Source organism: Anas platyrhynchos, chromosome 1 (assembly GCF_047663525.1).
Source record: "Anas platyrhynchos isolate ZD024472 breed Pekin duck chromosome 1, IASCAAS_PekinDuck_T2T, whole genome shotgun sequence".
NCBI classification, from domain to species: domain Eukaryota; kingdom Metazoa; phylum Chordata; class Aves; order Anseriformes; family Anatidae; genus Anas; species Anas platyrhynchos.
In genome coordinates this window covers 186,434,235-186,459,384 of record NC_092587.1, presented here as the reverse complement: position 1 = coordinate 186,459,384, position 25,150 = coordinate 186,434,235, and the positions used below count along the sequence as shown (strand labels likewise).

Below are 25,150 nucleotides of genomic sequence, written 5' to 3'. Positions count from 1 at the left end.
AAAGGTTCTATATTATTGAACATTTTGATAACAACCTCTACGTTAAATAAATCTGGGTGAGGTTACCCAGTTTCTATGAAAATGGTAAGATCACCACTTTTTAGTAGTTGTGAATTAGAAAGTCATATTCAGATACAAATGTTACTTGGAATCAAAGTTGATGGATATACCAGGACCAGTTTTTCTGTTGAAGCCAAACCTGAAAATCCTCAATTAAAAACAACGATTTTTTTTTTATTTAAAACAAAATATAATCCCTTGGAAAACAACAGTCTTGATCTCAGTGGCAGTACCCTAGTATAAAGCAGAAGTAACAGTGTGGAATAAGTTCTTTTGTGATGAAGGAGACCTAGAAAATAAAAATGCTCATGTTATTCTTAAAGAAACAGACTCCCCCCTTACCCTTGTGTTGAACCCATCTGCATTTTGAGTGGTTTTGTATAGCTGTGGAAATCTAAGCATGCTATCTTGAGTGCAGGATCGCTCAAAAATTCCCAGAGTGAAGGGTGGCAATGCTGTGAAAATCTGCAAAGCAAGCAAATGCTAATTAGAAGTAGCTATTGGTTTTTTAGATTTCTGATATTTCAGGATCTAGATAACAGCAAAATTCCCAGACACTTCAGTGAAGATGCATTACCAACCCGTTTGTTATTTGACACAATTTTCAAATGTCCAAACAAACCCAAACATGAATTTTAGCAATTCATAACTCTCAGATATTGACTTACAAAGAAAAGAAGCATAAAAGAAAATTCATACTATTAACCAATTAACTTAAACACAAGAAGTTAGCCATCAGTAATTTCTGACGTACCAGCTTAAATAATGAGGGTAAAATACATCACAAGCAAAGGAAAGACATACTTATTTGAAAAAGCCTTGCAGGAATGGGTTCACATATTTATGGCTACAATTGCAGCTATATTTAATGAAAGCTAAGTTTATAAACAAAGCAAATGTGGGAATCACATTAAGAATACACTGGAAAACAATGGCCGTTCTCTACTGCAGTACTTTAGGAATTCTCCAGTCAGGCAGGAACTGATAGGATAAAATTAACCACACTGAGTGTCTGTGCTACGAGTAGATGCTTAGATGATCAAGACTCAGAAGTTTTCCAGGAGAAGCAATAGGGCTCTCTTCCAGAAGCACAGCAAATTAGCCTCTGCTGAGTCCCACATTGCTCTTCTTACAGTGTTTCCAGGATCTGAGGCAGCTCACTCAAAGCCACCTCGGGTATCTCCGTTTCTTGCAGTCAGCAGTGCAGACAGTGGAAATACCACCAGTGTGAACGTCTGAATGCTCAGCTTCAGGCACTGCCTTTTACATTAACAGTTTATACCTGAAAAACCATTTCTAATCCTATGTGCAGATATGTAACAGTTTGAGAAGTGTTCAGTTTCCAGCATGCGCTTCACGTTTGCAAAGCTGTTTCCTACCAGCAATGTGTTGGCAGTTGGAGAGCCAGCCACCAGTGAGAATCAGTTGTTACATCCCTAGATCCAACTTCTTTGCTCAGCAAGTGATAAACCAGACAGATAAACTGCCAACAGGCTTGGAAGAGATGGTAGGGGAGAACTAAAACTAAGACCATTCGCCCAATATATTCCAAAACATGACTTGTTCTTACATTGCTTAAAGATATTTCCCCAGGTTTCTTACATTTCCTGGGACAACTCCTATTTAATGTAAACCAGTCTTCTAGATGAGTTTTTGTTTGTTTGTTTGTTTGTTTTTGGTTTTAAATTAAGGTAAACCTCCAGAATGAACCAGTACAAATGATGGAATTGCAATGCTATTAAGTTTTCCTTCACTCTGCATTTTAATAAGCCTACTCATGAAATGGAGGGTCAGTCAACATGGAAGGGAGTAGAAGAATTAAACCTCACTTAAAAACCTAACTCCTCCAAGTTACAGAAGCCCCTAATACCTTAACCAGTACTTGATTCTTTATGATTCTATGGAACCAGTTCTAATTTTAGAAAATACCAACCTTATAAAATAAGGGTTAATTTCTACTCCACTGATTCTCTAAGATGAGTCTCATCCTTGAGTTTTATATGCAGGGTAGGTAGATCCATCAAATCAGGTTTAAAGATAATAGATGCAAATTACTAAATATGAATGACAGACTGTAACAGTCAGGAAATGAGGGTGAAGAGGGAGTGGAAAATCCTTGAATTAATATCTTCCAGGAAGAATATGAAATCGTAAGGCATATGAGGGTTTGTGCCATCATTTTTCAGATTAGAGCAATGTGACAGAAGTGCTTCCATTAATACTACTCAGTGATGGAGATAATTTGGTGGCTTTTTCTATATTTCCATATATTTGGAAAGAGTCTGATTAAAGAAAAAAATTTAATTTCCTCCCTCCAAAGAGAAATGCAAAGGATTTTTCAACACTGACAAAATGTCATAATGGCTTATAAAACCAGACACCAGGCCAGCCATCAGTAACATTACAAATATAACACTCCAGTGAAAAGACCAGCAAAAGTCTAAGGTATGCAATTAAACTTGGCCCTAGAGCTCCCCCAGGTTTTAATCAATGTTATTGATTATAGGGATAAAACTGCATGGTACAGTGTGGGACCCTGCAAAGCACATCTAAAATTTGAAAGATCTTCTGGACTGACATATCCTGCACTTGGTTCAGGTGAAGAACACAGCTTTGCTTCTTCCAGTTCTGTCTCTAACTCAACACAGAGTCAACCCAAAGCGTCTGCATGATGCTTCCCCGAGAATCTAATTGTCACAGGGTCTAAGAAGATGACTTCAGTATTTACTGACTATATAGGAGTAAATATTTAATACATTCTTGCAGGGACCAGAATCACTGGGACAATAAGGTACTACAAAGAGATAAGAAAATAAAATCTGAAAGATTAAGACTCGATATCTATTTTGAACATGACCAGTCAGTAAAATAGCTCAGTACAAGAGACCAAAGATGCTTTCAAAGAGAAAAGTAAAGTTCATCCAAAAGGTGCAGAATGTTATGGAAGTTATATTACACCAAGCACGTATATATTCAAGGCATTTTTCAAAATTTTCAAAAATGTGATTAAAAACACCATCCAAGATTATTTTTTTTCCTATGGCTTTTACAAATTAACTCATCTTTCCTGACACACATTCAGATAGTTACTTAGGAGAAAAGGGGCACAACACATTAACATACAGGTCTTGAGTAGTATCAAGTCAAAACACGTAGCACTTACCACGTTATACAGACCAATGCACCATCGCTCAAATAAGATCTGCCCAGAAAATCCATTAACGAAAGCAAACCAAAGCTGAAACAAAGAAAGACAAGTTACAAGAAGCTTTAGATTACTACTGCAGTAAATGTTTCCATTTACAGGAGGCGAGGAGGATGTGGAACATAGACCACCATCTGGAGACAGCTGCTTGTCATGCTCTAAAAATAATCATCAGCAGTGCCAGACAGTTATTCTCTTCTTAAGTTTTACATGTTAAATACTGCCAGAGTACTGCTTGTTTAAAATAAAATACTCACGTGTTAGAGCAACTCGATGTATTTGAATCATTACTAAAAAAAATGTCCCCAAATTATTTTAAAAGTCTTATTGCTGGCGAATTAAAATGCTTGAAGCAGAGCTAACCATGTGTCCATCACAGCCAAATACCAGAATTCTCATGCTAACTGTTCTGATGGACGCTGTGTTCAGCTTATATCCTGTTTTATTTACAGTCCTATAATTAGAGATACTGATTTATCAGTTATGTTAGTTATTTTTATAATGTTCTTGTCTAAATGATGTAGCCATTATTTAACAAACATTGATTTAAGAGTTAATGGAAGATGTTGCCTGAAGATGCTTGGGGAGTCTCCATCCTTTCCCCAGTGTACAAAACCCAACTGGACAAGCCCTGAGCAACCTGGTTTGAATTCGGCGTTGACCCTACTTGAGGCAAAAGGTTGGACAGGGTGGCCACTGAGCTCCCTTCCAACTGAGATGACCGTACTGCAGCAATCCTTAACTGCTGTAAGAAGCACTGAGTAAGTAAATTCCCTTTCCAGAATTTCATTGGACCTACTTCCTTCACCCTACTTCTTTTATTTTGTTTAAGCAGCTTTTTGAACTAAGAACTGCTTTACTACGTGGAACAAAGTTTCCTTCTCAGTCAGTGGGCACTGAAAGAGGCTTAGGAAAGAATAAGGGAAAGAATTATTTTCTTCCAGTGCATTTGAATCACTGCACTTAATATCTGCCAAAGGAGTACTGTGAATTTTTGTGACTACAGTCTCCTTCAAAGTCCACTTCTACATTTGGGTGCCATGGTGCACCAAGACACTTAGTTTAAAACTGTTCAACACTGTGTGGGGGAACATCCCCTCTTCCCCACTTTTAACGTATTTTGTCTTACATGTACTTGGCAATTTGAGATAGCATTGGACACAGTAAGTACTGTTAAGAGTCAAATGATGCCCATGGCTATGCCCTTTTTCACTACGGGAGAGTCCATGGATGGATCTTTCCTGACACCATTCTATCAGTCGTGTACAGCAGCACTCCCATGCCAACATCATTTGTTCTCTGGCCTGTATGTAATTTGCAAAGTATTAGTGTCTGCCACAGCAAAATACCTCAGGCAGCAATTAGTTAACTGCACAGCAGTTGGTCTTTTCTTTGCTCTCACCCAAAACGGATAAAAAATAATTTGGAAAGAGGGTGAGAGAAGATATGACAACTCCATCAAGTCCTGCAACTATTTTCATGGATATGGCATGTAAGCAGACTGGGACTCTTCAGCATGGGACAGAGAAAACGTAGGGGAAGACTAAAATATTTACAAGATTGACAAGGATAATGAATAACTATTCAAACAGGCACTGTGGCAAGAAATTATATTAGAAGGTTACACAAAAAAAGAAAGGCTGAAATGCTTTCATACAACACGTGGTTGATAGATGGAATTACCTGCTGGGCGATGCTGTGGTGGGTTTTTTGTTGTTGTTTTGGTTTTTTAAAGCATGGAAAAAGAAAAGCTAGAGAACAGATGAGTGTGTCAGGAAACTACCATTGCTCACAGTGGATCAGCCACCAGGTTAGTCAAATCTTTGTTCTGACTCTCTTCAGCATTTCTTATATATTTATTATATCAACATTTTCATTTAAAATTAATCACTCGAATGCACTACCACTCTTCAGTGAAAGCCAGTAACAACTCATCTCAGCTTATTTGCTCTTATTGATGTGTCTTGCACCGTAGGCCAGACTTAACTCCTACAATTCTACCCTCTCCCCCCAATTTTCAGCTGTTCTTTCTAGCAGGGAGTTCCTGCCTCGTTCTGAAGTTTGAACTTTTCTGTACCTGCTGCCCTTCTTGCAGCCTGTAGTTTGCAAGTGCCCCTGTGACCCTTAAGGGCCGGCAGGCCCATTCCATTTCCAGTTAGTTGAAATGCATCAACCTTGTATAAACTACAAAAAATGTAGCCATTTCCTAAAAAACAAGTTCCTCTTTCATTCACATTGTCAATCATGCATGACTTGAAATTAAATAAGGTTAAGCAATCATGTCTCCAGTTCGGGCCAGAGAAAAGGGCAGAAGGAAGCCATACATGAATTCTATACCTGAACTCTTTTCCATCAGTTCTGCTTCCACCATCAGCACTTGCTGTGGTCGCAGTCTCCAAATCTCACTCTCTGGACCCCATTATCAGCCCCAAGTAGCGTGCTGGCCAGCCTCACTCAGACCTGGGGAGTTTCAACCAACTGCATACCTCAGCTCTTTAAATGAAAGCTATGAAAGATCTTGGGCACAAAGTGATGACATTAAGGTCCCGAAAAGAAACCACAATTCATTTGGGGCACTACAGTAAGGAACTTAAGGGCAGCTTCTCCTGGGAAGAAACTGAGCTTCAAAGAAGCAGACTCCCAGATATTTAGCAATTATGATCTAGGCATTTATCATCTCCAGGCTTCTTGCACTTAATTGCAACTCGAAGTGCACCAATCCTAAAAACCAAACAGCTCACAAATCAGAAGCCTGCCTGCCCAGCTGGCAGCCTTAGCTGTGTTCGGTTTTCTAGATCCCACTGTGCAAAACAAAACTTCAAAGGTCTGGTGGCAAATGTCGAGGCCTTTTATGATATTGGCTCATGCTACTTCAGAAACCTGCCTGATTTTCCATCGAGAGGGTAAAACAAAGCAGTCAGATTTTCTGTAGCTGACCCATGGCTAGGAAAGAAGCCCCAAAACAGGCAAAGCTACTATCTTTGACTCACATTTCCCACAAAAATATTAGCAGTAATGAAGTGAATACACAATTACGAGTGAATATACACCCTTCTCAACCCCATTTTTTCTAATCAACAAAGTAGCTGCCCTACCAAACTGGGTGGTGCAGAATTCGTTTAAGACCTTGCTAAAAGCCCCTTGAGATCAATTCAGTCAGTACAGGAGAACAGTGAGATGGATGTGCCTGACTGTGGTAGGTATTTAAGCATCAGAAGCTTTAGCATTTTGAAGTCTCTTCTAATCTTGAGGGAATCGTCTACAGAAACGCACTGCCCTTATTTCAAAGCAGCTATGATTTAGGTGGCTACCAGCTAACTTAAATGTTGCACTGATTCAAGATCTGAACTTGAACTAGTTTTCCTTTTGGCAGGATTCACACAGGTGGCAATCAGAAAGGAGCACACTCCAAATGCTCCCAGCAGACAGCTTGCACCGTGCTCTCAGCACCGGGCAGTAGCTGTCGTGGTTACGTTGCACCAAAAATAACAGCGATGCTCATCTTTTCCAGAGATTCACATTATGAAATGCCAATCGACAGAAAGAATGCCACGCGATTCCTTAATATCTTACTGTCAAGAACAACAAGTTATATTCTCTGCATAAAATACACATTTATTTGGCATTTAACACAAGCCATAAACTGTCATGCACAGTTTCAGCAGCAGCTGTTTGTAAAGAGAGCATGATATTCTTTAAGGTCAGCAAAGAAAAAAAACAACACTCCACCTCAATATTCCTGTTAACAAAATACACCAAATATATTTGAAGTTGCAAGAACCCATGCTTGACTCAGACTTGGTAAGCTGGTAGGAGGATTTGCCAAGTCTGCCTGGCTTGCCAAGCTCCAGGGGTTTGCAGGGCTCAACTCTCAGCTACAGCACTGCTATGAACAAATGGACCCAAAGTCATTAAACTGCTTTTCTGGCTGGAAAAAAAGAAACTTGTTCACTTGAACTATTACCTGACTGCCAAAAAGCTGGAAAAGCTTATTTGTAACTCAGCTACAAAATACATATTTTTCTCCCAAAGAACAAGAGGTCCAATTTAAATGTAAAGAAATTCAGACCTAGAGCTGAAAGCTGGGCTGATATATTACTGCACTTCATTATAGCTGATATTGCAAAGATCTGAAACCAGTAGGTATTGTACACAAAGAAAGTGGAACATGTTGCAAACTGAAAAACAGCCCACATTTCCTGCCTTGAAGTGTGCCTGCATTCTTTAAATATGAACCCCCACTGCCGCAGCACTCCGTGCCAGCTGTGATGTGGGCATTTTGCCACTAGAGAAAAAAAAAAAAGAGTAGAAAAAAAATAAGTCAGACTGCTGCCTCCTTCCAGAGGTCAACAAAAGCCAACAGATGGTAATACTTGGTTAATATTGACTTGAGCTGCAGGCAAACTGAGGATCTCGAGGTAAAACAGTCTCGCACTGCCATTATTTTGAGCCACAAAGGCCATCCACCTGCTCTGGAGTGTATTTTGAGAAAAAATCAAGTATTATTTTCAGAAAATATTCCCACTTGAGCAAGTTGGAAGGCAATTTTAATTGCATTATTGCTTCATGCATAATTACCGCAACATTAATGCTTGAAATAGTAGGAACTAATTTATTTAACTGCTCTAAGGCACTGGGATAGAAAATCATCTATTCTAAACGTGTATATTTATGATGTCTTGATAATAGGCAGCTTAACGAGTGCTAGGAATGTTTTCCCAATTCCGCTAAAGGGCACAGAAAGCTAATGTAGGCAGGGTATCAACAATTGCCACAGGCACCAATTATAGCCGGACTGGATGCCTTTACTATTCAGAAATGAGTTAGATTTTCAAAATATCCTCTCGTAGCACACACACACACATTTTTGCATGTTCTTACCAAATAGGCTCATTTACAGTTTGCCTAATAAAGAAGGTTTGTGCATCTCCTGTGCAGTTCATTAATAATGTATCCTGATTAAAAAGCTCTCATTACAGATGTCTCTCTCAATGCAAGGCTCTTATTCCTGCTCAAATGCACATGGCCTTAAAATAATCCCTTCATTAGAGAAGGTACAGCACCAATTTCATAATATAGGTAGAGAGCCTTATTAATAAGATTTGACAGAGTAGGCATGTCTGCCTGAGACTTGGTCTGCCAAGGAATATTTCCCCCCATTAACTGTATGTGGAAAAACAGCCCTATATTTTTCAACTGGAAAGCATTTTCTCTGGGCCTGTGCAGCCCAAACAAGTGCACCCTTACCTTGAAAATCATCTCCCATCTTCCCTGCCAATCTTCACAATTATTTTAAAAGTTTCATGCTGCTCATTAAAATGCTCTCATTAAAAAAGAAAAAACAACAAAACCAAAAAAAACCCTATGCATTTACTGAAAAGCTTGGTCAGATAAACTGATATCAAAGCAACCAATACAACAGAGATTTCCTGATTTTAAACACTAATTTATTAAATAAGCCTGAACAGCTGTTATTTCTCCTACTGCTGACTACGAATACTTTTTTTTTTTTTTTTAACTTTAGCATAATAAAGAGCACAGTTTTTTTTCAGCTTGATCTTTCCCCGCTTGTCCAAGAAGCATATGCAGAGAATTTGTTTTTCTTCCTCATATACGTTGGTTCCATGTTTCGATTTACTGACTGACCAAGTGTCAACATTCTTCCTAAAAAGCACGCCTCACATTCAGCAGGAAAGGTGAGCACGGGGCAGAACAGAAGGCAGAGGGCCATGAGAAGCGTCTTAGAGCTCCTCAGAGTAATTCTTCAGATTTGAAAATTAAATAAAAATTAGCAAACCTCTCTAGGTACTTCTTCTCAGTGGTCACTGTTAGGTAACAGTCTTGTTTCTTGCCTCAAGAAACACACGTCAGCAGATGACTACACAGTACCTACCAGAGGAACAAGGCATTAAGACATGAGATCAGCTCTTCCAGCAACGTTTGGCCCTGATATATGGATTCATACGGTTAAAAAACAGCTAAACATAGCAGACCACGCAACCCTCCGTTTTGTCACAGTGAGGTGGGTTTTTCATTGTGTTTTGTGTGTTGTGTGTGCCAAATTGGGCATTTAATTATTCACATCACTGGCTAAATGAAGAGGCAGCCCATTACAGCTCTCAGCTAGATTTTGTTCTATTCTTTCTTTTTTTTTTTTAGCCTGATGGAATGGAGTATAGAAAGGGCAGGATATTTTCCCACCTCTTCGCATGAACTCTTCTAGGGATTTCACATTTTTCCAGCACTAATTACTGCGGAAGCAAACCCAGGATAAGGCAATTAGAAATGGCCTGTGGTGTCAAAGGTCTGCTGCACTTGCCATAAGATGTGGTTAAGTGTAGCAGTTCCTCATAACATTTCCCTTTTACAAATAGAGTCGGCTCTATTCTGAACGTATTTTTCATCCTGCCTTACATTTCCTGGGGTACCAAGGAACCTGCTGCTGGGATCGTCTCATCATGTACAGTCGTGACATCCTAGAGGTGACAGGACTCCCACGTTGACTTTTTAACAATCAGATGAGAAAAAAAAAAAGCACTGCCCAGGATAGGTCAGTTGAACCCCATCACGATACAGAGCCTGAGCACCCCTGCATGGTCAAGAGGATCTGAAGCCACAGTCAGCACAAGACCATTAAAAGTGATGATGCTGGGAAGCTGCTCATCATTATCCCACAAAGCCAGTCCTACAAATCACAGAATTGTAGGGGTTGGAAGGGACCTCCAGAGATCATCAGGTCCAACCCTCCTGCCAAAGCAGGTTCCCTAGAGCAGGCTGCCCAGGTAGGCATCCAGACAGGCGTTGAATATCTCCAGAGAAGGAGACTCCACAACCTCCCTGGGCAGCCTGTCCCAGTGCTCCGTCACCCTCACCGTGAAGAAGTTCCTTCACATGTTGGTGCGGAACTTCCTGGGCTCCATCTTGTGGCCACTGCCCCTTGTCCTGTCCCCACAAACCACTGAAAAGAGGTTGCCCAAATCCCTCTGTCTCTCACTCTTAAGATATCTGTAAATTTTGGTAAGATCCCCTCTCAGTCTTCTCTTCTCCAGGCCGAACAGGCCCAGGTCTCTCAGCCTTTCCTCACAGGGGAGATGCTCCAGGCCCTGTTTCATCTCTGTGGCCCTCCGCTGGGCTCTTTCCAGGAGATCCCTGACTTTCTTGTACCAGGATGCACCTTGCACACAGCAGTCAGAGCCAATTCAGTAATGTAAGGTTCTCTCTTTTTTCCCCCACCTCCTGGATTTGCCTGATCAACTTCTTTACCTACCCCTGGCTCCTCGCACATCACCGTGGAACTGAGAAGTACAAGATCACTATTAATAGCTTGGCACGTATTAATGAGAATTTCCTGTATCTCCTCAGCATGTAATCACTCCAGCCTGGTCCTGATACAACTCTTGCAGCTGTGTAATTGACCTACATCTCGCATAAAAAGATAAGGACATGCTATTACATGGTTTTAAATGACCCGCTGGCTTTTCTGAAGCTAAGTGGGATCTTTAACCAGCGATAAAGCAATAGAAGTGCTTTCTGTTTCCTACTCTTAATTTGTTCTCTAGTGCTGAAATAAATGGATGGTAAATGCAAGTTTAACTTGAATGTTAATTCAAATGAAAGGAATGCCAACAAGGCACACCACTCCATGAGTGAAGCCTGATACTGCCACGTGTCAAAAGCGAGGCTGAAGACACCCAGGTTCTGCACACCTGGGCTGTGCACGAGGGGCCTGCTGCAGCCTGAGCAAAGCAAATCATCCCAAAGCTGTACACCACAAAACATTTCAGCATACCCCATAGAGCAACAAGAACATCCAAAGACCAGAAGCTCGAACACAACTGTGGCTCCAAAAATCTCAAAAAAAAATAAGTGTTTGAGAAGGAAAAAGAGGAGATGTCAAAAAAAAAAAAATGAAACAGCCATCTAAATATGCACATTGGGACCCAGTACCCTGGTGGAGCTGTATCTCAGGCACTGCTGGTATGGTCCTTACCCCCCTCGGGCTGGAGCTGCCCTTCACCTAGCACACGTTTTCCCTCTCACACACATACATACAAGCCCTGAGGTGGCTAACAAGCAACCTGTTTTTTGAACTCACAGTATCCATTTCTCACTTCCAGTTAACTAAACAAAACAACCCAGAGCAAGTGCTCACTCGTGGAGTACTTCTGATGGCACTGCAAGAGCACAGGGACATGCAGTAAGGACAGCTTGGAATCTGGGAGCACTGCTTAGGTTAGCCAGCGGTTAGCAGGATGTTAAAGTAGAGAAAGAACTGCACAGAATGCTGTTATTAAGAAAATGGTACTACTACTCTGCTTAATCCTAGGTCCAGATGACAGACGCTGTACGTAAAGGACAATTTATTGGTAACTGATGCTTTTACTGCGGCAGGGTGTTTGTGCAACAACACATTCAATACAGTACCTCAAGACTGTGAAGATACTGCACCAATAGCAGGCCAAATCCAGTAACAATAATGACCTAAGCAAAACAAAAGAATATACGAAGACTGATGATTTTATTTTCTCTTCTTAAGCACTATCTTCTCTTTGCTGAGTTCTACGAGACCATCTAGATTCTTATATTCAGTCTTACAGAAGTCTGCTTTAAGCTCTTATATTGTTCTTGTATTCCTGTGTTCTGTCTAGCAGGATTCTGGCACAGATGATGGATTTAGGTCCCTGTTACTGGGTAAGTTTGCCTCTTCCTGTAGGACTGGGGAGTTGGCAGTTCCCTTTTAGCCTACGTGTACCTTAATAAAGCTCAGAATTTCCCAATGCACGTACAAGTACATCCACTTACATCTGCATACAGCACAAAGGACACTAAACTAAAAAGTGACAGGGAGATCAATATTCATTTCATGCAACAATACCATCGTGCACTGTTCTGTCTTCGATATGAACCTAGCCAATGACTTACAGTAATCAAAATGACTTTAAGATTTCCAAGGACCAAATGCATTTCCAGTACTCCTTCAATCGAGTGACTGAATAAAGCTGATGGTGCCTGAGACCTTACCTGTCACTCTGCAGCTCCCATTTTACAGGACACTTCACTTCAATCCCTTCCCTTCTTACTTTTATTTGCAGAAGTCCCTTATGTTACACTTACAAACGCAGGTTCACAGATCTTTCTTTTCTTGTCATCACAAAGGAATCCTTCTGCAGAGCTGCTGAATTAAGCGTATAGGAGCTGCTCTGTAGCAAGGTCATTTTAGGTCTGGAACCACAGGCCCCTCAGGATTCCCTATTACAGCTACATGAACTGCCAATTTCCCCTTGCAGTCTACGCTTCCCCCCTTTCTCCCTGTGAAATAAAATTCAGGCTCTGTAAGCCCTCGAATTAAGCTGCTTTTTCCAAGATGTTTACATAAAGTCTTCTGACAGCTTAGAACCCAAGGAAAACAGAAAAATTAGCAACAGAAACACCAGAGCACTACAGAAACTGCAGCTCATCTTCTGTCATACCAACAACAGCAAACTCCTGCCACACAGAGACTACCTTCTAGCCCCAAACTACCAGGACACACTAGTCTGAAAAGCTCCCCAGTACCCATCAGCTCACATTTATGCTATTTTTATTAATACAACCATTTTCTTGGTCAGTGTGACAACCTAAAATAGATAGGATTTACCATTTTATTTTTGAACATGCTACCTCGTCCTTAAAGTCTCCAAGACCAAGTAACAAAAGGCACCTCTCCTGCTCTCCTTGCCACATCTCTCCTGTCAAAAAATATATGCAACCTTGGTAAATTAAGACTAAATTTACTTCTTTGTGTGCTGGCTAAGGCTAAAAGCCTTAGATCCTACACGTACATTTTGCCAAAATAAGCAGCACATGAAACACACGCAATCATTTCACGGGCAAATTACTTACTGATGTACTTCTCACTGCACAGAAATAATGTTTGAACTTGTTTTCAAACGCGGTTACATTTCTCTCACTGCTCCACATACGAAGAAATTCTTACTGTGCTCTTAAATCGTGTGCTATATCTTCTGATAGAACTGCGTACAAAGAAAATGAAAGAAGCTAAAAACAAGATCGTAGGTGATTAAAACCTAGAAGTTCATACAATGCATTCATGTGTTTCTTGAGCTCGGTCCAAATCTACAGGATTTCAGTACGTGGCTTTGGGACAGCGTGGTACGCTACGATCCAATCTGCCAAGCAAGCAGCAGAGAGCTGCTCTTTGTGAACAACTCTCCAAAAAAGAGACTTGATGGCAGACTAGCAATGTTTGCTACAAACCAACCATTAGTTTCAGTGTTTTTGCCAGTTATTTTTTAACCAGAGCAAGCTAACTTATGCACCATCACCTGCCTGCTGGGAAAAGACTTCACCACAAATGAGCAACAAGTTGCCTCTGGACATGGATACGAGAGGATATGTCCTCTGATTTGTGTGGCTTTTTACCAAGTTCCACAAAAACATGCTGAGACTGAGTGGTTACACTCAAAGAAAATCCGAGATGGCACCTAGCAGGACACAGGAATAAGGTCTACCAATGCTGGCACTGCCTAAGCTCAAACCTAAGTACTAACTCTGAGAATGAAGATGCATTTGTCACTTTTTTAAGCAACACAAAACAAACATTTATAAAGAAAAAGAAGCCACGGACAAGCTTACTTGAAAATTTGGCAGATACGTATAAACTGTGAAAATACTATTTGTACGTGACCCCCAAGATAGTACAAATACAATGGGAAATTCATGTCCTGAGTGGAATAGCTACAACAGTATAGGGCAGGAATATTGCTGGGTTTTAATGCAGGAGACAAGAGGCAGCAGGGAAAGAGGCACAGAAAGCATCCATACTGTGATTCATTAATCTACACAGAACAACTCTAGTTACTGTGCAAGTACCTCCCAAGCCTCCAACACCACTTGGGCTCCAGAACTAGACTCATATGAAACACACTTCAGGCATGCAAGTGGGAATATGTATATGCTGCCCAGTTGCAAGCCAAATGAATTATATGCAGATGAGATGCATATTTACTCCTTCTTAATGAGCTCTTCAGAGGACAGCAGAGGCTCCAAATGACATTATTCTCTAAGAAAATTTGAAAATGTAAGTAAGACATAGTTATAGTTTTATTCCTAATGCATTCGCCCTCATTTCTAGATAGGAACAGCATACATCTTTGCACACTGTGTAGATTGAAGGTAACCAGCCGTTAATATGTAAGGAAATAAGAGTAGTCAGCTGCACGGGGACTTGTTCAGCCATCCACATTATCATTCCTTTTCTCCTTGGAAGCATGGAGCAGCCCTCCCTAAGATCTTGTTTATAAGAGAAAGTGCTCAGCTCCCTGAAGGAGCACCTCAGTTACCACAGAAGCACAGCATGGTTCGGGTTGGAAGGGACCTTAAAGGTCATCTAACTCCAACCCCCTGCCATGGGCAGGGATGCAGCCTCCAAATAGAAGAGCTACAGGTGCTAATTCTGCACATCAGGACAGTAAAATCCACTCAGGCTGGAGTCTCATCCAACCTAGTTAGCTATCTTCATCAGTAAGTGCATGCCAATACCTAGGGAAGAGCACAAACCAGGCAGTTTCCAGGTACTCACCCAGAATTTGCAAATATCCAGCTCTGTGGATGTCCCAGCTCTCCTGAACCTTGCCTGTGTAGTAACCTACAGCAGCTCTGCTTCTTGGTGCTTTTGCTGTTTCCTCTTACGCCCTTACAAATAAAGCAATACTGAACACCTTGCTCACAGAAGATTTTACTGGCTCTATCTAGAAGGCAGGGCAGAGTGGCATCCCAAATGCCCTACAAATGTTTTCAGGCAAGGATGGAAAAAGATATTTTTTTTCTAAAGAATGCAATGTGATAAGAGAGAGCCTTTTACTCTAGGCATCAGAAAGATTTCTCCCAAGGCAAAAGCATTTAAGCTATGAAAATGCTTTTCACTGCACATTGCCCACAGCTAGTCTGAAATTTGGTACCCTCATCCCATGCAACCCTTCAAGCTCTCTTGGCGGGCTTTGTACCCTGAAATATCCTCTCATCTTGCCCTATATCCATGACACAGGCTGTCACTCATGCTCTAAACACTGACCTCATTCTTTATGGCATTTCCAAGCTCAAACAACAAACCAACAGAACCATACCTGGTCTACTCAGACCAAGCACAGAGGCCCACGGGACAGGCAACTTGCGGCTCCTCGGGGTGCTAAGAGCAGGACGGACACAGCCAGCCCACGTCTGCAAGCCTGATGGTCAGTTCCCTGTAAGAACTGAAAACACAGTGTATTTATTGGTCCTCCAAAAGACGCTGGAGACCCACCTGGCATTAAACAAAGGAAACAACTCTTTTACTGCATGTGGCTCTCCCGGCCTCCAGTCGCACAGGAGCGCTTTCTTGGGAAGAATCATTTCAGCTCCAAATCGGATATCGCAGCAGACACTGATTTAATGTTTCATTTTAGAGCATGTCTTCCATCCTGTGGCACAACAATCAGCCAAATTAACTTAAAATGCAGGTTTTAAGTCCGCAGAACAAGCTATCCGGACTACCATTTCAGTTCAAATCAGGCTTAGAGTGCTCACACAACATTTGGAACCAATTTAAGGGGATTTACAATCGCATCACAGTTAAACCACTGTAACTTCCTTGTGCAGGCGAGCTCGTATGGCAGGCAAGAGAACATTTGTTTATAGTTTGGATGGCTGCATGAGGAGAGAGAGGATGTCAGAAATAGCCTTTGCTTCACTGCTTGGGGATTTCACCACTGAAGGTTGAGAGGTGGGGAAAAAGCTTATTATTTCACTTGTACTACTCAAACACTAGAAGAAACCTTAAACCACTTTACACTGGGATCTGTCTCAGCTGCTCAATTCTAACAGCAGAGAATTTATCACCACGTACTGCCATGTCCAACTACTGCTATGGAATTATGTCCAGAATTTATATCTAGGCTCTTCTACCCTTAGCAACCCAGGATTTTTTTCAGGTGAATTATTTAATAAATGATTGCTTTTTAACCCCGAGCTTTTCTTTTAGTCTTTCTTAATATATCCTAATCCCCAGAAACTCTATACAACCCATTTTTCACTGCCACAGTGCTGGCTCTTCAGATAAATTGAGGATAGCAAGTGGTTACTCGCATCAGTCACCTTGCCATTCCAAGGTTTTTTCCACTGTCAACGCTGAAAATAACACCGAGGAAAAGCCCCAGCACACTGCCCACGTTTGATGCAGCCAATTCCTGGGCTGCACAAGCCTGCGAGTCCATTGCAAGGGGCTGGTGTTCAAAGGTTTGATCCTTGGCACCTTCAATCATCCCCAAAGAGCCGTTCTCTGCCCTGTCTGTGTTGTTAGTATCAGGTTCTATCGCGAACACGTGTTCCTTTCGCTAAGATACTACAATGTCCCATTTGAAGACCACTGAATAGTTTCTTCTTGAAGCAAAGAGGATTTGACAAGTTAGGAAACATTTTTTAACATAAAAGCTACAGCAGCTGGATTTTAATCATCTCAATTACCCTACAATCAGCTTGGCCTCTTTGGGATCAAAATATTTTTCATGCTGCTGAAACAGAGCACAAGTTATTTCAACCTTCAGCTAAAACCACCACCCTGCCCCTGGAACTACAGTGCAACCATTTTACTTGTTTCCAGACTTCGAGCTTGGATAGCAAGAAACAGACCACACAGAAGAAAGCAGGTCACCATAGAAGCTTTTACCTTCTGCCCAGTGTCAAATACGCAATGAGTATTGACAACCAGAGATTTTAAAAAGTGAGGAGTTGCCAAAGGCTGCTGTTGGATTATTTTTCATGAAAAATGGGGTGCTTCTCTGAAGAAATAGTTCCCAATGCTTGAGCATTGTGAACTTTGAGTTTCCCATGAAGAAAACAAACAAAAAAAAAAGATGATGAAGAAGAAAAAAAGCACCTGGGTCAAGGCAAGTAAAGAACGTGCATGTTCTATGGCAAGTTCACAGTATTGTGTACATCTGGGTATTATTCAACTCTAAAATCAACTTTTATCCATTCTGAGGGAAAAAATCTGCAGGTTAAGCCATAATTAAAACAAAATGTTCTCCAAACTGCTGGATTAATTTCCTCCAAAAATTAACAGATGAGGAAAAAGGACATTCATAGTTAGAGGCTTTAATTGCACTCAGCGTCAGTGTTGAGGTCTCTCAGATATGCCACAAAGCACAGCCCACAGAAGAGTTGCTTTGCTTGGTATGGAAATTCTGAAACCTTCCAAGGTTATTTCTAACCCAGCACAGTGAATCTAGTGCTGTGCTGAGAGAAGAGTAGCCAACAACTTCAGTGTTTTATAAAGATGAACAATACATCTTGAAGCAAATCCTGAGCTGCAAAATAAATCACCAGAAGTATTTCACAACAGCATAGCGCTAGCTATTCCTCATGGCTGGAAGTGTTCCTACCTGCCAATAGCCACTGTAGAGGTATTTCTCTTCTAGCTTGCTCAGCATGCACTGCAATCAGCTCACCAAAATTACAGATATTACAGGCAAGTTGTTAAACCCCAGTGTTACAAAGCCACGGAAGACACCTGTGTAAAAGCGGAGCAGGTAGCTCATCTTTTCACTTCTTAGTGATTCTTCCCACGCTTCCAACTGAGCAAAAGCTGAGTTACATTTCTGGAATTCTTAAAATAACCAGTTAACTATAAACAACTTAGCTGCTGGTATTTGAAGACAAAACCTAACCTTCTTCAAAAAGACCTTCTATAAAAAAAATGAATTGGATCATTTCCTTGTGACTGAGACTTATTTATTTTGTAAATTAAGCTTCTGAAGAGTTACTAACATCACTTCTTTCCCATCACCACAAATATACAAAAGACAGGAAACTGACCACCAGCAAAGGATCTTCAACTCTTATAAGGTGTGTTATTCCCATGCTGGTGTCCTTCTTGTACACAATGTCACCCAAGACAGAGGAACCAGCAAAGAGAAGGCACTTTCTCCCTACGAAACTAGAAGCAGAACACAGACTTCAAACCCGTACCTGGTGAGAACTTCAAGAAGCCAAAAGACAAGTGAAAAGTAGGAGGAGATGGGAGGGAAAGGTTAACACACTTCAAAAGCATAAAGGTCTCGCGGTCAGCACGGGTTGCCCAAGAGTGCACACAAACTTTTTGATAAATCTGACTTAAAAGGCTGCTGCAAGAAGTTCTGTAGTTTAATAATTTAGCCCATGGGTGATGCTTTATGAACGGCATGCATCAGAAGTTATCGCTGGAAAATTGGAGAGAAGCCCAGATGTCTGTTTAAGACCGCTTTTATGCCCTGCATTTTCAAAACATTGCATGGGGCTTTAGCTGCATGACTCAGATGAACTTAATGAGAGTCATGCAGCTCGGCCTGCGTACGCTGCTTTGAAAATAAAGAGGCACTGCTCTGGGTTCTCGCTTTATGAAGCTCTCCCTGGAGTGATTTAAAGCTGCTTTTTCCTCCCAGTCTTGTCTCTAAAGGTCTTGTGCACTTCCGATCACTGGCTCTGGCAGATAATAGCAGAGAACTCCGGACACCTCATTTTTCAGTCTTGCTCATTATACATCCAAAGACGGTGCTCAGAGCTCGTGTGGCACCACAGAGCCCAGCAGCAAACGGCCAGGCAATTAAAGTCAGCCAGTTGTGCACATGAGCTCCATCTGACAGACCCTGCAGAAAGTTTCTGCAACCCAGAACGCTGCTGTGGGCACCGAGCAGTTCTACCTGACACCCAACACGTGCCATTTATTACGATTGATTACTACTTACCATAAGCCATTTTAATAAGCACACACAATCAAACTTAATGTAGGTTATTCAGGTTCAAATAAAACTATCTGTGTATATATAGTGTGTTACACACCATGCAGATCTCCACTGGAAAGCCATACACTGGAAAGTCATAAATGAAGGAAAAAGAGAACCACACATGGTATGTATCAGATTATTGATTTACCAACTATTTACATTTCATTTTGCTATATTTGTTGATAAGCTAACAGAATAATTTAGCTGTATTCTCACCTATATTTTAATATGTTTAAAAAGATTTCCTCATTTTCTTTAAGCAGGAGGGCTAATTTTCCCCTTTCTAAGCCTATGACCTGCCTGTTTAAACACCAGCTCCTACAATCAGCCAGCAGTTCCCAAATCTACATGTACATACAGGTCCAAATGGACAAAGCCTGAGAAAGAGAATCTGGACTTCACTCTGCAGTGGTGTTACAGCAGAAGAATAAAAGGGAACACAAAAACGCTCCCTTTTCCATTTTCAGTGCTTTTTAACGACCCAGGACACTACACAGTGCCTTGACACCTATAACCAACTGTTGTGAGGAATAGGAAGCTACACGAACAAGATGATTTCAGGGAAGGCGTATCTGTACCAGAAAGCACATAACAGGAAAAAGAGATCATCTGTGGTAGGCCAGTAAGAATAACTTCAGAGAAAGTCACCTACAGCATGAGAACATCTTTCCTTCGTGTTGGAAAGAAGGAAACAAACCGTGTACATCAATCAACACTACTGATGCATAAGCTCCAGGTCTGAGCAGTGCTCATAACCCTTACACAACAAGCCAGGACCTCCTGGAAAACGTCCTCCCAAAACTCAGAGACCCTCCTGATGCTGACTGACCAGGAGTGAAGTGAACGACACCACCAGAAACAACATGATGTGCATGCATTTCCATAGGATTTAGCCAGGACAACAGTTTCTTCTCAAGTTTCCCACATCTCATAAGACCCCTGGGCCCTACAGAGGCTCGTTCTAAGGGAAAATAAACACACACCGCATCCTGGGTCACCCTGGTGACAGCCTGTCTTCCTCCAGGCATTCCCCAGCTGCCAGTTTTGCACAGCATTGGTTAAATGCTTTGTGCACTGCAGCAATTACAGGAAATTACATCTATTCAGGTGCACTAGGTTTTTAAACTCTTTGCTACAGAGATTGTTTACAGGTAATCACTTGAAAAATATGACCTGAAAAAGTGAAAGAGCAACACCAGAAGTGAAAAGGCTTCGTAATTTCTGACAAATTACTGACAAAATTCAACCCGAACACTTAAAGCTGCACAGCACTGCCAGCTGTATCCCAACGATGACAAAAAAAAAATGAAACCTTGTTGAATTCCAGAGGCAAACATCTATCTGAAAGGCATCCCTGCCTTCCACGAATACGCTATTACCCCTGTGTGGATGCTGGGTCACATCCACAGAAGCTCACCTCCCAGACATCAGAGCAAACACGCTTTGATAACACACAGAGACGTGTCTAGCGAGCTGAGTACATCGGGGAGCAAAGCAGGCACCGCTCAGGATTCCTTTAGGGAACCAGAGCACACATCAGGAGGTCACTGTGCAGCCCTAATTGCCATGACCACAGCACAACCGTGGGGAATTTGCCCAGGTAAAAGAGCAAAGGCTGCATCCAAACTGTCAAAATCTCCGCTCCCTGGTCCAGTATGGACTGTTGGTCCTCAGTCACCCTCGTACACAGAGGGAAGCTCAGCATCCTTTCTTTTGGAAAGAAGTAATTTGCTCCCTTGACAGAAAAAGGGAGATATTTCCATGCATAATTTGCTTCAAGTATTGCTCTTTATAGACCATACAAGAAAAACCCATGCTAAGTTCAGTTCCCTCAAACAGTGAGCCAGCAATTGTGGCACCCAACACCTCCTTCTCACCCCACTGCATCCATACCTGCTCTCATGCTAAAATCACAATGCTGACAACAGTGACACAGCCGTCAACTTATTTCAGGTATTTTTACCTAAAAATTACCCCAAAAATCATTTGGGGGACTTGCAAGATGCCTAGAAAAGATGTGAGCACAGACCTACGCACTGTGGATACAGACGGTCTCTGCTAACGAGTGCCTGTGAGTAATGTGACCACTTCATCTTTAACTTGGAAGCCAGGGATTCCCCTTCACAGCAAAAACTGTTCAGAACAAAGATAAAATCAAAGTCCAGGAGTAAATCATAGCTTCATTATACTCTGCAGGAAGGGTCAAAGTGTGATTAAAGGTCAAAGTGTGACCAACAGCATCAGCAATACAGCTACGGAACCACTGCCCACACTGGTGAAGTGTCAAGATTTGGTTGTTGCTTTCTCACAGTTTTAATTTCATGTCATCAGCCAGTGGATAGCTAACAATTCTTCCTCCATCAAAACAAATTATTTAAAAGAAACCCTGATAGCAGAACCAAGAGCTGCTCCACACACTCAGCATGTGTCAGTCGCCTGGGATGAGCGCACTGCAGAAGAGCCACAGGAGGTGGCTCACTGAAGCAGTTTTGCTTCGCTCTTTATGCAGCTGCTCCTCAAGCTGAGAAGAGTGAGACACAACCAGGATCACTCCAACCATACTGCCAGCTTTTCCGTTTTGACTTGTGAGGAGTAAGAAATGGCCATCATTATGATGCTGAAGTTTTCCTTCCATGTCTGAAACCAGACAGGTGCCCAAAGCCACGGCTGACTGCTGTTGTCAGCGTGTGACCAACTGGGAGAAAAAGCAGGAAAGGGAGATAACAGAGGGGTGAGCCCCCAAGCTGGCATCCAGCTCTTCAGTGAAGAGCACCAATCTGCACAGCACCCAGGAAAGCCACACTGAACCTCTAGACTGGGTGAGCTCAAAGGTGTTAGCTCACTAGGCAGCATCTATTCAAGCTGGAGTTTTGTTCTGAAATAAATGGATTCGTGACCTCTGAGCAAGTGCTCTCAGCAGAAAGTAAAGGAAAAAGACCTGCTCATGGTGAAAATGGGCTGTAGTTAGTTAGCAGTTACCTCAGTCCATCCCATTTTAGCTAGATAAAAGCCTTGCTCCAGTGCAGACCAAGGGCTGTTAGCATTTGCCAGTGACATTTCTGAATGAGGTGGGAAACCTGAATGCCAGAGGTGAAAATGGAGGCAGAAAAGAACGATGTGAACACCCTCGCGCTAAGTTTTATCTTCCAAGCAGAAGTAGCACACACTGCAGATTTCCTCAGGGGCAGCTCCAAGGGGAGTTTGAGTGATTACAGGAAAAAAATCACCTGGTGCTGAGGGCAGGATTTCTTGCGTGTAGCAAGGAGGTGGCCTTTCAACACAAAATTCATGTTAACCCACACCTTCCACTCACATGATATTTCCTAGAAATAAATGCAGTATCTTCAGGTTGCTGTCAACTTAAGAAAAAAAAGAAGACAGAAATTTACCTTAAACTTTACATTACTACATAAAGCGGATATCAGTACATTGGAGAAGGGGCCACAAATGACTTGTTGCTGCAAGAGAACTTCTCATTCTAGAGAAGGAGCAAATTGTGAAATGGTTTTAGTTTTTAGCCTTTTCATTCAGTAGCACCAAGTGAAAACATTCTACTTTCAATAATTGGAACTGTGAAAGCAATTGACTTGGCTCCATCAGATTTATCTTCCTAAGGCTACAGATGGTCTTTCACAAAATTTTATTCACATCACAAAATAAATTTCAGTTAAAAATTGAATTCTTGTTTCAGATTTTTGGGAAACAGACACCACTAATTCAAATACCGAAAATATTTAACTGCATTACCTATGTTCTACTCTGCTCCTTTTAAACTTTCATGAGCAACTGGTTTGTTTGCAAGATGAGGGATATTGGGAATTACCAAGTCTGACACAGCGACTATCCAGCCTCCTGCTGTACGTACAGTGGGGATTTCAAAAGAATTTGGGAAACAGGTTTAGGCAAGAGTAATGCAAACACAGAAACAGCTCCTCTTTGAGAATACATCAAGGCCACAAAAGGATGTGCAAAGCGAGTCAGTTCAAAATGCTTGTCAGGAGATAGGTGAAGCTCAAGGATCATTAACAGAGCATGGTAAGCTGATATTTCTCCAGTGGGGCTGGGCTGGACTTCTGTTCGAAATACTAAAGAAAGTCTGGAAGTCTGTTTTCCTTTCTGCAGGACTACTTTCTTTTCCTCTCCCTCCTCTTCTTCCCCAACATAGTGGAACAACTGTGACCGGCAGCTTTCAGAAACATGCCCGTTCTGCTTCCCAGCACACGGAAACGAGCACTACAGAACAACATTGATAGGACAATCCCTTACAATCCCCAATTGTAACTAAACCAGAACAGAATTGATCACCCATTATGGAGCAGCGAGCACCTCAACATCACCAGTACTAACATGGGTGATTTTTCAGAAATGCAGCTTCCTACAACAGTTTGTCAGAACGGATTAATGATTTTGGGGAACATATTAAAACAAAAAACTTGGAATGTAAAAAGATACTTTTGCTTTCCATAATGATTGGTTTTCTGCTGATTAATTGATCGGTTAGAAAACATTCTGTCCATTGCTACAAAGCCAGTGTATTGAACACAAAATCCTGGAAGAAGATATGGTAGCACTCCCCTCAGTGACACGAAAGCACCACTGACACTAAAAGAGTTTTTCTAAAACAAAACATCACATAAACATTTCCAGCATGTACAATTTTACTTCTGCTACTATTTGTCAAAGTTAAGGCTCGGTGGCAAGGCAGAGAAGTGGAATAATAAAGGAGTCTATATTTTACTGCTTATGCAATGTTTCAAGGGGGAAAAAAAACCACAGATTTAAGGAGTACTATCTGCTTTATGGTGTTGTTGCTCCTAGCACAGGAGCCAGACCTGGAATGGACTGAGCTTAAGGCTTCCAAAAGATGACACTGCTTGAGGAGCCAGGCACCCAGCGGAGGAAATGGCCAACCCTCTGAATCGACATCAGCTGCAGAAGTGCTGACAGGAGCTGACAGTATTTTTTATTATTTTGACATCTCAAAAGAGCTGTTCCTGGTAACAAAGCCTACAAAATCTGGCTAGGGGAACTTCATATTTGCAATGGAAACAAGAGCTATTTAAATGCAATACACAAGCCACTATGCTAATGGTGTATGAAGAATGATATAGGACTAAGTAGACAGTCACTTGCCAAAATTGCTTTTTGGAGCAGGATACAGGCTCACTGGAGGAGTTTACTGTGACCGATGCCAGTAGGAGAGGAAAAAATACAGCAACAAAAACCCTACAACCTTAAGCCAGGCAGTCAGGCAGGTGAAGGCCTATTCCTGCCTATTTACAAGAACTTTACAGCAATTACTTCTGTCCATACCAAAGAAACCACACATTTCCTGCCCACCAGCATGGATTCCAGCTCTGACTCCAGATGGAGAAACATCATAATTAAAGTTCCAGAGCTTTTCATTATTTTTAATGTGACAGTAGATGCAGGAGTAATGCTAGACTTCACCTTGTGGATGTGTGTGCAGCAGCAATTTTCCAGGCAGGAATTTTCCTTGCAAATGGGAAATTTAATCAGACGTCTGAGCACAAACCCGAATGCCTGAGCAGAGGATTTGCTGTGGATTTGCTTCAAACTTGCTGATCAACGTCAAATGAACACCGCTGTGGTTAAAGGAAGGACTGGAAACATCTCATGAGCAGGACTCCCCAGCCACCCATCAGCAAAACAGGTAGAAAGACAGACTCAGTCAACACAAACAGAAGAAGCCAGCCACCAACACTCAGCTTACAGCAGTCAGCAACGCGAGGAGGGACAGGCAATAACCACAGGAACTGGGTTGAGTTTTTTAGTTGAACAATTTCTTGAGATGAATAGTTCTCACCGATGGTAGCCATCCTGACAGAAAGCAGAGGCAAGACCGAGAAATAAGCATCACCCATGTAGATGCCAGCAATATTTTTAAATATCAAAACCAGTGTGCTGAAAGCTCCGTTATTTTGTGCATTAACGTTTGAAAAATCAAACCAGGTAAAGACATCACTGATGAAGAAACAACAGACTTTCTCCTCAAGGAGGGAGTGAATTTAAAAGGCGAGTTTTGTGCCTGTCCAAATGCCACCCCCCAACCAAAACACGCTTCACA

The 25,150-nt window shown here is 41.7% G+C and overlaps 1 protein-coding gene across 5 annotated transcripts in view; it reads right to left on the bottom strand.

The window, feature by feature from the left end:
• Window positions 1–25,150, bottom strand: part of ATP8A2 (ATPase phospholipid transporting 8A2) — a 316,481-nt gene that overhangs the window by 103,684 nt on the left and 187,647 nt on the right. For all 5 annotated transcript variants that reach the window (XM_038175041.2, XM_038175043.2, XM_038175058.2 and 2 more), the window contains 2 exons: window positions 3,224–3,298; window positions 403–525 (listed from right to left, as the gene is read on the bottom strand). In XM_038175041.2, coding sequence (XP_038030969.1) covers window positions 403–525; window positions 3,224–3,298 — 198 coding nt within the window. The remainder of the gene's footprint in view (window positions 1–402; window positions 526–3,223; window positions 3,299–25,150) is intronic.